Genomic DNA, 16,602 nt, shown 5'->3' on the forward strand with positions numbered 1-16,602 from the left:
AGAAATATAGGTTACTCTCCGTATTGTGACCAAAAATATTTATTTACCATTCAAAATATTTATGCCACAAAGCAGTTCGAAATAACAATGGCTTATTGAATTACTTTGACTTTTTCCCCCGAACTTTGGCTGTCTTTTTAAAACTTAAAGGCGTTAATACAGCAACACATGAGTCTGAGTGTTGGATGCTACAGCGCCTGTCAGAGCCGTCACAAAAATTAAATTTTGGTGGCTAATTAAAATTTGAAATTAAATCACAAGTAATTAGCTGAAAGTCAAAGACAAACATGGCAAGCACATAAAAGGCGGGGCTTGGAAATTTGACAGCATTTTATGATTTACAAACGCAATGAAGAATTTTTGCGTAATGGTCTGTTGTTCCGGCTTGACAGGTGGGTGGTGGGTGGTAGGTGTTGGGTGGTGGGTGGTGCGGATCACGCCCATATACGCCGTAGCAGGTATATTTGCCTGCCAAATTAAATACATTAAAAGCGACAACAAGCAGTCAAATTGGAGAGCCAGCCAAATGGGCAAAACAGGCGACACATTAAAATACATTTTTAATGTTGATGTGAGCGCGCCCGCCTCTTCTTCGCTTTCGGAAACATTTTCTTCTTTATTTATTCATGTGAATGTCTGTTTTCGTATCTCTTTGGCTTTTGACGGTCCCGATCCCTCATCACACCACCACAATCCTCCCTCGCAAAATTCGCATTTCCACCATTAGTCTGACACGACGTCCGTTAGAAATCTAATCTAAATAATTACCTTTATCATGTCAAGATTTTGAGAGCGTTCCGCCCTTTCCTTTTTTGTTTTTAATATTTGTATGCTTTAATTTATTGGAGTAAAGAAGAAAACTAACTTACCTAACTTACAGTCATGATTTTTGGCACCCGGTTAAAGGGCCTTATAATTATTGGTCTAAGGTTATTTCATTGCATCACTGACTTGGAGGATCTACGTACTATTGGAGGTTAGTGAAGGACACAATGTGATTATGTGATTAACTTATGTTTTATGCTATGTTTTAACTTACATACATATGTAAAATGAGCCTTTTGATTGTCATTAATGTAGTAATTTTCTTTTATAATGTTAAATTATTGTTTTACAAAATGTATATTCACCCATTTTAATAGTAGTTTCTTTCTTTTTTATGTATTTCTTTTCCAAACTAACCCCTTTTAATTTTCAAGCTATTCGGATGAAGGGATTCTTTCTGTTGGATATATATATGTAACTCTATACTATTTACAAAAGTATGGACAAGCATGGACATGTCGACTCGCCTGTTTTTGGTTATGGTGTATTTACAGCGTATTTCCACCAAAAACTATCCAAAACCTTAAAAGCCTAAAGAAAAACTGAACAGGCTGTCAAATATTTATTTATTATAATTTTTTTAAAGAATTTTAAGAATACTCTTTTAAGAGCTAATAACAAAAAATCAAAAAAAGGACAATTTCAACCCATTTTCAACGCATTTCAACTATTGTAGTACTACAACTATTTCGATATTTTGATATCATTTGAAGTGAAAACTTTGATACACATTGTCTTTAATAGGGTTTAAGTGTCGAACCCTATATTTTTTGCGGGAAAAAGTTTGAATTCACATTTCAGTCATCTTATCTTCGGTGAGGTTATTACTTCTATAACCCGTTGTGATAAAATGGAAGCCATTATCTAAGGGCTTTAAAAAGTACAAGCAGAGAAATTTATTTTAAAACAGTTTAATAGAGCTAAATTTCTGTGCAGTTTGGGTATAAGGGCACATGTAAATAATGAAATAGTTTGGATCTTTACATAAGTAGGCTATTAAAAAGAAATGTCAGTCCGTCCGTCCAGTACATTTAAAAATTATTAAGTTTGATATCTGAGTTTTAAGGAGAAATCAAATTGCTACCTCCAATGATCCATCCCTACGGGCCGAACGGCCCCTACTTCAGGCATCCCTGTCAAGGGGATCGTAGTCCCAGTCTTACCGGCGATATGGGCGTCAATGGAGAAATTAGTCTTGGCAGCTCTAAAATCGCGGAAATGGGCTTCAGCTTCAAGAGTTGTCGCCTGAACACATGCGAAGCACAGAAGCGGGCGGTTCAAGCGGCATTGGACGCAAACGTGCCACCGGCCAGGTTTTATATACGATCCACATCGCGGGGACTGCGTCGGGCCGTCGACATTTTTATGCCCCGTTTCTATCCCGATGAAAATTGTGTCCCCTTGGAGGGGGAGCAGCGGTAAAGGCACTTTTCAGAGTCCTCGCACAGGGGTTAATCGACATCATAGGCATCCAGGATTCTTGCACTTCCGGGAAATCTCTGCCATCCGCCCATCTATTGGGCTCTTCATGGCATGTAGCATTTTTTTTTGTAAGTAAGTTTTCTTCACTAAGTTCCAATCCTAGCCAAACTTATCCCTGTCTTATGACAGTAACGACCACTTGCTGAGGTACCTTGTGCAGCTGAGAATTGGAAGCCATTGAAAAATAAGAAAAGCCACCTCTTTAGACATCTGCTTCCAATTACACTAGTTCGGGGATGGGGCCAACATGGAGGGGAATTTTGGTCACAAATCAACACGAGAACTTATTTACTTCATCTGGAAATCATGGGCATCTCACAGATGTCAACAGAGAGGACAACGCCTTTTAGCAACGAAATTTTTTAAATATTATGTGAAAGTAGCTTGAAAAAGAAAATAAAAACTTTTGTATTTTTAAACGTTAATTCCTCCTTAAGGGGGGGTAAAGTATTTAAATTTTTTTTTTGCATTTTTTTATATTTTTTTTCTGAATGCACAACATCTTTAGTTTTAGATCGATCCGAGCAAAGCTTCCGAACTTATGGGCAGTTGAACGTAGGTAAGTTAGCTCGTTTTGTATGGGTGTCCAAAACTTTAAAACGCTCTCCTGAAAAGTTACCCTTTTCAAAGTCGGTGTACACGATCCTGCAAAATCTATCGGAAGGATCTTTTTGAAATTTTGCACAGTTGTTCTCAACTAAATTCCTCAGGTAAAGCTGTCGAGTTTTTTTTTTTTAATTTATTTTTAGAGCAACAAATATCTCGACTTTTTAGGCGAAAATCGGTGTTTTTGACTTTCAAGTGCTTTAAAAAATCGAAAAAAAAAAAAAATCTTGTTTTTTAACTAATGCAATTGAATTTTTTCATTTCAGATGATTCTGTGACCGGTTATCGTGTACACCGCAAATTCTAAGATTCTATGGCCAATAAAACAGGAAAAAAATAAGATAAAGACAAAAATACCATATCCACAGAAAGGCGTATATCAATTAACATTTTTAAATATTACGTATATACCCTTTAAAATATATTTGAGTTACATTTGCTGGTCTTTTCAATATACAGTAGAATCCGGTTATAACGACTCCGCTTATAGTGTCCGTCCGGTTATTGCGATGAAAACTCGATGGCTTGGTTGGTTTGTATATGATACAAACCTATATGGTTAGTGCGTCTTCCGGGTATAACGACGTAAAATCGTCGGTCCTTTGAAAGTCGCTATAAACGGATTCTACTGTAACTGTTTCCAATGGCTTGGACCTGATATGGTAGGCCCTAACTAATTTTCTCAATTAAAATATTTCTTAAATAAACACTTTATTTGAATAACAAGGCAAAATAGTACCCATGAAATTTGCTGCAACAATTTCATTAAACTAAATTAGTTAATGACATAAAAGCCCATAAACATTAAAGAAAATGTAGGGTAAACAACCTCGCAGCAGCAGCAATAACAAATATAGTCGGCACAGTTCTTTCATATACTTTGCCGATATGTTTTGTTAGCCGGATTTTTATTTAGTAAACGATGAGATATTGCTCATACGGAAAAAAACATTTAGGTTTACTTTTAAAAGAATTAAAACAGTGAAAAGGGACTTTCCCACTTTCAAATGATAACGGGATTAAATATGAAACCTTAAGTTCAGCCCTCTGCCATGTGCACGTGCACCTAAAGCGTTTTTATTAACTGCAAAAAAAAGGAAAAGTCAAAGCCACAGAACAACTTTTCATTTTGTTGACACAACTTTCTTTTTATTTTGTTACATCTTCTGCGATAACGCCCTCTCTTTCCTTTTCCTGAGCCTTGTTTCCTTTGAACTTTATCTAAGTTGCCAGCCCTCTGTTATTGTTGTTATATTCAGATACATTTGTATGGTGCGGAATAATGTATAAGTCTCAGCGAAAACAAATATTTTCAACTTTCGTCCAACTTTATGCCAAGAATTCCTTCTTTTTCCTGGTTTTCTTCCTTTATCTGAAAATATTGGGAGCGCCAAAACTTATTTTTACCTTTAATCAAGTTATTCTTTTTTATATATGTGGATGACTTTGGGTCATTGGATCTCAACAACAAGAACGAGGGCACCACAGAAGGCATTTGAAAATGCACAGGTGGATGGAAATTCTTAATGCCATATTTCCGTCAGAGTTTGGCAACATTTCTCAAATTGTTCCCAGTAAAATCGTTTGCCGAAAAACGATTACACTTTTGTTATCATCCGGTTTTCGCAAAAGTTGTACTCCGGCTTGTTGTATTTTATATTTTGCTTATAAATAACAGATGCGGCTACAGGGTAAAAAAGACCTTGATATTAAGGTCATAATTTCACTGATTTACAAAATTAAATCGATACTCAGTAACAATGCAAAGAAAAATGCAAAAGGAAAAAACCAACAAAAAAATTATCGACTGATGAAATCCACTTACCTCCTTGGCTATCATTTTATTAAGAATAAATTTAGAAATAATGTGCCCTTTAAAGAAAATAAATTGCATGTTTAACAAAATATTTCTTGTTTCAAGAGTTTATTATTTTTTTTTTTTTGAGCCAAGGCTCTTTCATCAAACTTAATTTCATAAGTTAAAAAAAATATATCTTGTTTGATTGTTGAAAATGTGTTTTTAGTTTTATGTAATTTTATTTATGGTTATAAGGAACTTAAAAAAAAATTCTTGACTATACATTTATTTCCATTTTTAAAAAATTACAAATTGGTAACAAAGTTATAAACTATTCACCTTCAAAAACTCCTTACAAAGGATTTTCATATTACAAATCCCCAAAAGTGCGGAAAGAAAAACAGCTTGGTGAACATTATTATGCTTTGATCTCGCCGTTTATTGATGTTTCGTGTGGAACCTCCCCCTCATTTTCCCTTTGGTCTTTGTGGGTTGACCGACTTTTCCATAATCGTGACTTTGAGGACTATGCTCCATAAAACCAAATCGAGTAGCCGGTTTGTCTGAAATTATTAAAAATGCATTCCTATTAGTTTTAGTTTGGAAAATAAACGCTGAGCACAGCACTATTAAAGGCAGTGTGGGAAACAGATGGAACACCTTCATCCTTTCGGATTAAAACTACAATTAAATTCAAATAAACCCAAATATCCTGCGGTGCCTTTTATGTGTGCGCTTGTAATATAAATCCTTTGGCTAATGGGAGCTACGCACACACTCGAATACTGGCAGCATTCAGAAGAGCTCCAACTGCTCGCAGCGGGCGGTTCATTCTGTGCCGAAAAACGGGAAAAAAGAGCAATGAACTGAAAACACAGCAAAAACGAACGCGAGGGGTTTGCGGACTCGAAGGTCCTGGGGCTCCAACCCAAACCAGAGTTAGGTGGTGTACTCGTGTGGAGATACTAATGAATAAAACTCAGTGTCTGCGTTTGTTCATGCGAAAAGCTTAGCTTCCACCAGGTGCGGAACGGGCTTAAATGCCTAAATTATTGACAAAAACCCAAAATATATATCATTTTTTATTACAAAAATTCAGTTTTAAGTTGTTTACGTATCATATACAAATAGAGGAGAGAAATTAGTTTTCTCTAGATAAAGTTTATTGTATTTTATTGTCCGAAACGCTTACGAAAGCCCAAAAAAAATTAACTCGAAAAAAAATCACAAAAGAAAAAGATAAATGCACTGTAATATTTAAAGAAATTATTTAACAATTAACTATTATTAACTCTTATATTTCAATGTTAAATTAAAAAATTTTTGAATAAAAAAAAAGTAAACATTTTAGTTGTTTCAAACTTAAAAAAACACATGTAAAATAAAAAGAGAATGTAAAATGTTGCGCTGCTTAAATTACTGGTAAGAATTGTGAACTCGATACGTTCGACGCGCCTAAGGATGCAAAAACAAAAATTTATATTATAGATAACATTTTTTTTGTGGTTGTCTTAATTTAGTTTCAAACTGACAATTTTTAAAAAGTGTTTATTAAGTTATAGAAAATAAGAATATTTTTTCTTGTAAAGTACTTTTTAGGACAGCCATACCATTTTTACTTATATGTAAAGTTTTTGGTTGTTTTTTAGTTTATGGCGAGAGTCACTACTTTTGATAATAATTTTTCTAAAATGTAGAAATATTTCCTTGTTTTTAGAACAAATTTTTTGAGACTTAAAAATTTTTTGGTTTTAGCAAAAATAAAGTTTAATGTTAAATATCTAAAATATAGCTTATATAGCTTAGGCATAGGGCTAATTTTATTATAAGTGTACGGATAGTTTAATTTGTCCATAGCACCATCATGGCAATTGATGGTCTTTGAAAAAAATTACAATTTTTTTATCTTGTATTCTGTATAAACAAATTCGTTTGTCAAACCTTAACACGAGGTGCTTCACATTGTGATTTTCATAAATTCAAGTCTCATACTAAGTTATTAAGATCGGTTTGTCGTTCCAAGTGGGGACCAGCAGATACATTTTTATACCCTTGCAGAGGGTATTATAATTTCAGTCAAAAGTTTGCAACGCAGTGAAGGAGACATTTCCGACCCTATAAAGTATATATATTCTTGATCAGCATCACCAGGAGAGTCGATCTAGCCATGTCCGTCTGTCCGTCTGTCCGTCCGTCTGTCCGTCTGTCCGTCCGTCCGTCCGTTTCTACGCAAACTAGTCCCTCAGTTTCAAAGCTATCTGCTTGAAACTTTCCCAAAAGTTGTCTTTCTATTGCAGGTAGTATATAAGTCGGAACGAGCCGGATCGGGCGACTATATCATATAGCTGCCATATAACTGAACGATCGGAAAAGCCATAACTTTGGTGTTTTTAAAGTTAGGAAGTTGAGATTTTCTATGGGTTTTATTTTTGGCTAATCATTCTGACCTACCGAATTTCATAAGGATCGGACGACTATATCCTATAGCCGCCATATAACTGATTGATCGGAAATGCCATAACTTTGGTGTTTGTAAAGTTAGGAAGTTGGGATTTTCTATGGGTTTTATTTTTGGCCAATCAATCCGACCCACCAAATTTCATAAGGATCGGCCGACTATATCTTATAGCTGCCATATAACTGAACGATTGGAAATGTCATAACTTTGGTGTTTTTAAAGTTAGGAAGTTGGGACTCTTTATGAGTATTAAGAATGCATCATATGAATAATTTTGGAGAATATAATTTATGGAATATTCTGCAAGGGTATATCAACTTCGGCTCCGCCCGAAGTTAGCTTTCCTTTCTTGTTTTATAATCAGTTCGTAGCCGGTCACCGGTTACATTATCAGAGATTTCTGGGGAACTCAGACGTGGACAGACGGCGGTGTTCAGCTTAATGTGAATATAAGTAAGTAATTGAAATTTATTGCAATGACCGCAAAGCCCTCTCATAGGTTACAAAGTGAAGGAAAAAAGAAAAGCCCATAAAACCATAATTGAAGGCATTTTAGGCTTTAAGAAACCAGATCTATCTTGAAATCCATCATTTGACCATTTAAAGTGCTAAATTCAGAGTAACAATCGGTTACGAAATATTTGGGGTTAATCAAAAGGTTTCCATCTCGTCCGTGCGATTGTAGCTCTTTTGGCCATCTTAATGTCACGTGACCCAATTTAAGTACACAAGGCACATGGCTGCCTGCTGTGCGATGATGCATGTGGCAGGAAAATGTTTTCGCATCAAATGCAGCCTATTTGCGTGTCGGCAACAAAAAAAGAATCAGGGGTCTGAAAGCTCACTCCGCAGACGACAACTGCGATTCCTCGAGACTTCCCTCCGCCCGGGCAATTATCATGCTCCCAAATTAGCAGACCCCATCAAAGTAAAGTTTTCCCATGCAAAAAAAAAACATCGAAACTTAACAGAAGCAAATTACGCACACGAATTGCCCTGGACAATAAAAAAACACACAAAAAAGAGAAGAATGGCGAATAAATTATGAACAAGCGGGTGGCACGGGATTGGGGAGGGTGCAGGGGTGGTTTAACATCTACTTGCGCGTCTAATTTGTTGGAAAATTAGTTTTGTGTGTTTTGTGCGTGTAATTTTCATGAAAGCCGAACTCAGCTCTGATGGAGATCTGCACTTGATTTTGATTGAAATACGTTGAGAAAAGAGCAGCAAAGCAGTTTAGTTACACAGTGCCTGTACAAAAAAAAAAAAAGCGACTGCAATCATAATAAACCATATTTACAAAAATATTATATATTATATATTTTGGTCAGAAATATATTTTACTCAAAATAAAATAAACCCTTAAAACTAGAAATTCGCCCTATTTTTGTTATCAATGTCATCGCAGCATAAATTCTGAAATCTACGGCAAAAGCCATACAAATTAAGAAATTTTTTCTATAATTTGGTAAAGTTTGGGAAATAAAAAAGTTACATGTTTGTTTATTCGTGATGTACTTTTACTTCATTATTTATGATCTATGTATGTACTTTATATATGTACTCAAATGTATTATGATTAAAGAATTAATTGATGAATGGCCAATTTCGAATTCAACAGAAAACCTGGGGATGAGAAAAAATGTGGATAATCATGATTTATTATAGTTCTTACAAGTAGATTATATTTACCTGAAAAAATGTACATTTTTATTTGTCCGTCGGTGGGATTCAAGAGCTCGTGAGTTCGGCGACATCGACACGGCAAAACCAAAGACTGTTTGTATTTTATTTTTAGAATTCGTTAAGTCGCAACTGTGCAAGTCTTTGGTTAAGACATTAAAAATATTTAACACACAATTTTTTATTACTTTTCAATACGAAGTAAATCCTTTAGTTGTTTTGTACATAACTTTAACGATAAGCCCACAAGTTAAAAAAAGAAAATAAATACAAATGTTAGGCCCTACGATAGTAATATTAGTGGAGATTTCTTGTGAGACGTGACAGCCGATAATAACATGTTGAGATATTTCGACTTCACCGAGCATGCAAAAACCAAAATTCAGTGGACACAATTCAAACATCAGGTGATTTAAACTGTCTGTTGATTTCTCCCGAAGTTACGGTGAATATTTTACGGGGGGATTTCCTTAAAATTCATTTAGACTTCAATGGCAGATTTGCTCTTTGTCTGTCGACTGCTCCCCATAAATTGCTTTTAAGAAAACATTCGCACGTTCTCCGTTAAACTTTTTCGTTTAAGTGCTGCTGCCCTTTTTGTTGCTTGTTTCTTCCTTTATTTTTGTTCCAGTTGATTGAGATGGCTGCGGCTGCGCAGACGACTTGTCTTGGGAATTATTTTTTTTTATTATGAAGGCGTCGCTGATATGGCATGCAGCAGGTCCAATGCCGTTTCATTTCACCAGTCTGCAATCAAATGAACAAGGAGGAAGCAATTAAAGCGGGGTTCTGTTTCCTTGTGTATACCCTATTTGAATTTTTTGAGTTTCCAAAACCCAGTTTATAAGCAAACATACACCGCCAAATATAATAGAATTAATAGTTTTTTAAATGAATGTTTACAAATCTACAATCGAACCTCCCTAGAATATGTTGGTAATTAAACTGTCTCTTATTTGTATTTTTTTTATTTTTATGTTAAGGTTACATGCCCTTTAATTCTTTTTATAATAAATAAATGAAGTCACACTTATTTATCTTTGTTATAAATCTTTTTCAAGTATAAAATACCTTAATTTTTTAAGGAAATTTATAATTGACTCGGAAGAGTATTAAACAAATTTTTTCTGTAAAACGGGACGAAACAGGAAACACGTTTAATTGGCTGAAAACTTAAAGGGGCGTGAATTTTCTGTTACAAGATTTTGAAGAAGACAAGGAGCGGAACTTTGCATTTTCTCCAACATTGTCTGTTCAACTAGAAAAAGCCTTCCTTCTGAAAAAAATTAAAATCATCGAACTGGATGCCGAAAGTTAAATTAAATTCAATGCGATACAGATACAATGCCAGCAGATAGCGGCAATTTATGAGGCCCAAGCCATTGTCAGCATGTGGTTTCAGCCCCTTGCCGCTTTTTAGTGCCTCCCCCACTTTCTTTTTTTTTTTTTGCATGTCTTGACACTGCAGGCCAAGACGATAGCAACGAGTGGGAACCAAGGGGAGCCCCCGATGTTCACACTCAGTAGCATGCGATCTTCAGATCCCAGAGCTGTGAATAAGTCGGAATTTCTGAGTGGAAGTGGGAGGTGACAGAGTGCATTGGCAGGGTCTTTTCCGCAGCTCGTCGCTGCGTGGCGTCGAAACGATTTAAAGTTGGCGTGTGTGAATTTTGTTGCTCAACAAGCGACACACCCAGCTGACCTCCATGAGTCCGGCATGTGTGCCTGGAGCCAATTAAGACTCGTTCTTTGTTGCACTACGGCCTAAATGACAATCCAATTATAAGCTAAATATATTTTGAAAACATCTTCAATGTGCAGGGTCAAACGGACTTTGCTTATCTTCTTAAACCGATTAAAGGCAATTGTTAGTTATAACAAGAGAGAACGCTATAGTCGGGTGCTCCGACTATCAGATACCCGTTACTCAGGTAAAGGGAGTGCGAGGGAGATGGAGATAGAAACTTTGATCACGCATAACTTTTTAATGAATGGTCCGATTTGAAAAATATCTTCTACATTTCGATAGGTATTGATAAACTCAATAAAACTGCATTTTTACTTTTCCGAAATATTTAAATTTTTAAAATATAATAAAAATATAATATATAATAAAATATATAAGCGATTGTGGGCGTTAAAGGGGGCGTGGCACCATTTTGAAACAAACTTGCGCTGCGTAGGAACTTCTAAAACCTACATGCAAAATGCCAATCTTCTAGCTTTTATAGTTTCCGAGATCTCAGCGTTCATACGGACAGACAGACGGACAGACAGACGGACAGACAGACGGACAGACGGACAGACGGACATGGCTAGATCGACTCGGCTAGTGATCCTGATCAAGAATATATATACTTTATAGGGTCGGAAACGCTTCCTTCTAGCTGTTACATACTTTTGCACGAATACAATATACCCTTTTACTGTACGAGTAACGGGTATAAAAATAATAAACGTAGTAATGTCAGAAAAACTAATTTATTTATAAACGCTTTCAGACAATCAGTCAATTTCCAACATAATATTAAATCAGCTCAATCTCCGCTTAATTATTATTTTTAGAAGATTAATTTTAATTTGTTTTGTGAATGCTCCTGAGTCCTCCCATCATTCCAACTCAATGACCCATTGAGAAGCAGCCTGCCACGGCGCTTGAATAAATGTTGTCAGGAGAGGGGCGGCACGAGATGGGCGTGACAGGTTGCGTTAAATGACAAATTACAAGTATTTACATGGAAAACACAACAAGATGCCACGATGTCAAGATGCCGAGATGCCGAGACGCTGCAAGTCAGCGTAATCGATGCGGGGCGCGCGTGTCTCGAGTGTCTTGAAACCACCAAGGTGGTGCACAGAAACCACACGTCGACAGAACGCCCCGCAGAAAACAACCAAGGTGATGGCGAGGACCCAAGGAAAATTGTACCCGCGTCGCGTAATTGAGCGAAAAAAGCCAGGCCAAAAAGTGAGTTCTTGGGCCACATGTGAGCCGAGATATATCCTGAAGAATTTTATTAATTACTAGAAAATAAAGCTCATTTATTTATCTTATAGTTGTACATAAACCAGACCACTCATTGACGTTGAAAAGCCACAAAAACCTAAAAACAAACGTAATCAAAGAAGATCCCTAAGAAACACAAGAATTTTTTAGCACAAACCAAAACCGGTACAAAATTTGTGTTTGACAGTGTCTGAAATTTCTGTTCTGTTGGCATCAGGACTAATACCTATTATATAGCCTTTATATAAAAGCAATCCTTTATATTTCAAGAAACGACTTTTGCACGTAAGAATGCTTTAGTTTTGTGCTTTCAATCACCTTCTTTCTGTTTCGGAAAAGGGGAATTTATGAGCTGGTACGACCAACTCAGTTCTTACATCGTAGCTGTATCAATGCCTCGTCGCGTTGGAATCTTTGCGCCTCACTGCATAGGATTTCTGCCCCTCCCTTATGCAATCATGGTGGCACATTGTGCTATCGACTCTGGGAATCGCCAAGCAACCGGTCCACCGACTATATACATCCAGGCATTTATCGGCAATTTAATTTGGTTAATGAGCCGCAATGGGCGATATCGGAAAGCCGCAGGACACCCGAAAAACTCCTAAATAGAATTTTACTAGCCCAGTTTGATGGAGTCCAGGGAAACTAGGTAACAAGAGAATTTAATCAAAGTCCTGTGTTTCAAATCCTCCTTAAATTTATTTTGAACTTGGAGCGATTGTAGAGAGTGGGTTGCCGATGAGGAAAAACTCTGTTCGACCTGCCCAGCAGTGGCACTTGGTCGTCTGTTTATTTTGATAGGCGCAGGTTTTAATTAAACTGACTCCGATGCACTTCAAAGTGCCAACTGCTATTTATAGGAGATCAAAGCAAGTCCAATTACTCAACGCCAACTTGCCATGCACTTTTCCAAAGTTGGCAATGAGCTAGAGAGCCGCGTTGGGAAGCAGCTCCTGCATTTCAAATTAATTGCAGAAGCACTCCACTTTGGTGGGTGTGGCAGGAAATCAAAGAGCAGATCGTGCAAATGGAGCCAACAGAGGCGAGGTGTTAGAACAGTTCGGTGTCTTGGGTCGCTTTTTCCATCCCAATCACGTGAAGACCCTGCCACACACCGTGCTCTCACTCTGAGGCAGTCACACGACTTTCAAAATCAATTTTGCTCAACAACAAATAATTTCTTAATAAATTGCACACTCAAAATGCAACTTCCTGCAATTAAAGGCCAAGTCGACCGACCGCTCCCCCCCACCATTCCCCAAGTCCGATCTCCTCCGCATTCAAGAGCAATAAAAAAATAATTGAAAATTCAGTCACGTAAAAGTTTTCCAGCCGCCGTTCTTGCAGATCGCTGATCGCGACTCATTAATCCATGCGGACGCTGGCGAATCGCCGATGTCACGGCGATGGCAGTGCGATCGGATCGTGTTGGCTGAATAGCTTCCCAAGTGCACATTAGGTTAGAAAAATTTGGAAGTTGTTGCAGTAGAACTCTCACACAATGTGTGGACCATTTAAATGGGGAGTATGGTTAATTCGGTGCAAGACCGGTAATTCTTTACAAATTTTTATTGGCAATACGAATATTCTTAGAAAAATTTGTTTTCCCATGTGATAGTATAACATTTAAACGATACGTGTGAAAATTTTCATCTAAAAATAATGAAAAGTGATTGAGATATAGGCAATCTCCGGCAGCACCTCGAAAAAAGGTGGCTTGCGGTGTACATCGTAACTAATGTCAGAATCATCTGAATTGAAAAAATCAAATTGCAAAAAATCCGAATTATTTGTTGTACAAATAATACATTTTCCCAAAAAAAAAAAAAATTGACAGCATTACCTGAGGAATTTAGTAAAGAAATTTCAAAACGATTCGTCCAGTAGATTTTGCAGTATCGTGTACACCGACTTTGAAATTGAGAGCGTTTTAAAGTTTTGGACTTCCAAAAATCGAATAAAAACGCGCTAACTTGCCTACGTACATTTGTACCCATAACTTCGGTAGTTTTACTCGGATCAATATAAAATTTTAACACAATATTCTTGAGATGTTGTGCATTCAGAAAAAATAATACAAAAAAATAAAAATACAAAATTTTAATACTTTACCCCTCTAAAATATTTAAAAAAAAACCAGTTAGCCAAAAGTAGGCAACTGTTAAAAGTTGCACTTTCGCATGCATTGGCTTCTACCGATAGTCACGAGTCTCACGCTCCCACCTCTTTTCTGTAGCTGCCCCATAATAAAAGCACGCGACTGGGCTTATCAGCCAGCGACAATCGAAGCGGTATGGGGAACTGGCGGTGCGGGGAAGGGGTACTTTGTATTTGGGTTAAAAAGGCGTGCACGCAATTTACTCCACTCCGCTCCACAAGTCACAAGGCCTGGAGATCATCACCGAGATGGCATAGTAAAAGACACTCGGCTCCGTCTTGCTGATGATGCATTTTATTAAGCGAAGTATGGCCGCGAGAGTTAGTTAAGGCTGCGGTTAATTAACTGCGCTCGCTGCGATTTGGCTTGCAGGTGGGCGTGGACGTGTTGCATGCAGGTGGTTGCAGAAATCCGACGTCGAGATAGGGGAGTTGGGCCTTTTTTTTGGGGTCTTGAAACTTATCTTTCCCGGACCCAATGCCACTCCCACGACTCTGCCACAAACTTTTGCCCCTCCATTATCTGAGAACGGGATGTCATCCGTCCCCATTTCTGGCGGCAGCCGCTGGAAATAGTGAAAAATGCTTGCCACATTTTTTGTTTAGCGGACGACAGAGTGTCAGCTCACTGCGACGCGACGAAGGGGCATGCTGCTGGAACGATTCTTGCAACCAGCACTCCCGTCCTTTTGTCTTTCGCTTTCTTATCCCGAACCTCCCCCGTCGCTACTCACATTTGCGACGAAATTGAAAATAAATTTTTAATGATTTGCTGCTGCGCTCGGTGCTTTGAGTTGGCTCAAAATATTCGCTTTCGTATTCAGAGTACTGCAAGAGGGTGGAGGCGGTTCATTGAACTGCCGAAAGACGAGACATTCATCCCGTGAGTCACCTCCTGATCAGGTTTTTCGCTAAAATTGCATTGATTTCTAAAAAACTTCGCATATATGGTGGTTTGTCAAATAAAATCAGTTAAAAACATGACAGGAAGCTTACTTCGGAAAGCCAAAGTTTTTGCAGCCATAACAAAAGTATATTTTCCTATAACCAAACTACATATCTTCATAGAAATGTGCATGTTTTTAAAAAAATGACGGGTTCCTGATACATTTTCCGATCGTTCCTACTGTCCTTCAATTTTTAATAAATTGCTAATTTGATTCTGAAATTGTAATTTTTGACGGCTTCGAAAATAACCATAAAGTGGTTTCTTATTTAAAGTAGAAAGAAGATAGTGTATAATTTTATTTTTCTCTAACAAATGATATTTTTTGATATTTTCGAGATTGCCTTTCAAAAATGTTGGATGGCCTTGTTTTTTTTTGGTTTCTCATGCAGTCAGACAAATAACTCAAATATGTTACAATTACAAAAATGTACTTATAATTAGCATGCATTCGCTACGGCCCTATAATTTAAAACATTAAAACGTTAAAGGTTTTAAGAAAAATAATTTACTAGGAGTGTACAAATAAATTTTGTAAGTATAAATTTGTAAATTTATTTATATGAAAATAATAAGTAATGTTTATATTAATAATACTTCATTATATATAATTTATCAAGTTTTTTTGAGTGCTTGTCTGCCCTGCGATTTCCCTTCTTTCTCATTCCCCGCCACCACTCAATCACTTGACCAACAAAAAAAGTCAGGACCCCTTCGGATTTATGTATCTATTTCTCTTTTTCACATAGTGTAGCTGCGCTTGCAAGCGCCTTTTCATCAAAATCTTTAAGCCCTACAAAATGCTTTAAAAATAGATAAATATCTAAAAACAAAATATAAGTGGTGAGCCATAGACTTAAAAGCCACAGTCTGATTCATTCTTTTTAAACTAGGAAAATTTAAGATTATATTTCTTTTGCAGCTATTACAAAAATTAAATCTTTGGATTTGCATCTGTATTTTGGATAGACTATGAAGCTATGTTCCGTTACATTTTTTAATTGGATATAATCATTTGTATAAAATATGTTAATACCGTAGGGGATAATTTAATAAAGATTTTTATATCCATTTATCGCAATTATTTTTTTAATGCAATAGTCATATGGTTTAAAACTCATACGTAAGTCCTTAGAATCTGACTGCTAGTTAAGAATAATGGGAATATTGGTAACCTAAGCCAGCATTTTATAAAACACAACTTTCATTTGTGAAATCTATTTCTATGGAGTCCTCTGTTCTTATTCAAATAGTTTTGCTCCATGATTATGGAAATAATGGAGCTTCTTATAAATCATCTAGGAAGAGGTATCCGTACCTCGTCTTGGAACAATCCTGGATGAGTACGTGCCATGCCCAAGTCTTAAGTATTTGTAAAAGGTTTGACTCTCTATTAAGAAAAGCTCTTCACGATGTTAGGTCAGACTTCTTCCTACGTAATCCTAATCTGATTGGTCCGAATGCCGATCGTGGCTTTGTGCTGTTAAAATGCTGCCTCTACTCGGTTTGGACGAAACTTGAAAGAAAAATTCGATCCCTTTTGCTTGGACACAAAAGAGAAAACTGCTCCTGACGTTAACATTTTGCCTATGAATGCTTAGGAATTAAATGCCGAATAAGGCTTCCTGTGGCTGCAT

The 16,602-nt window shown here is 36.8% G+C and overlaps 1 protein-coding gene across 2 annotated transcripts; it reads left to right on the forward strand.

Annotated features, from left to right (window-relative positions):
• Positions 1 to 1,838: 1,838 nt before the first annotated feature.
• LOC108037213 lies at positions 1,839 to 2,732 on the forward strand. Of its 2 annotated transcripts, none has more exons than XM_017113735.2 (2): positions 1,839 to 2,379; positions 2,437 to 2,732. In XM_017113735.2, exon 1 carries the CDS (start codon positions 1,915 to 1,917, stop codon positions 2,245 to 2,247), a length of 333 nt encoding a protein of 110 aa, XP_016969224.2. In that variant the 5' UTR covers positions 1,839 to 1,914; the 3' UTR covers positions 2,248 to 2,379; positions 2,437 to 2,732. The 2 variants fall into 2 exon arrangements, with proteins under 2 accessions (XP_016969224.2, XP_016969225.2); XM_017113736.2 differs by having other exon boundaries at positions 1,839 to 2,375.
• The last annotated feature ends 13,870 nt before the right edge of the window (positions 2,733 to 16,602 follow it).

This window comes from Drosophila rhopaloa, unplaced genomic scaffold, assembly GCF_018152115.1.
Source record: "Drosophila rhopaloa isolate 14029-0021.01 unplaced genomic scaffold, ASM1815211v1 contig_2, whole genome shotgun sequence".
Taxonomy (NCBI): domain Eukaryota; kingdom Metazoa; phylum Arthropoda; class Insecta; order Diptera; family Drosophilidae; genus Drosophila; species Drosophila rhopaloa.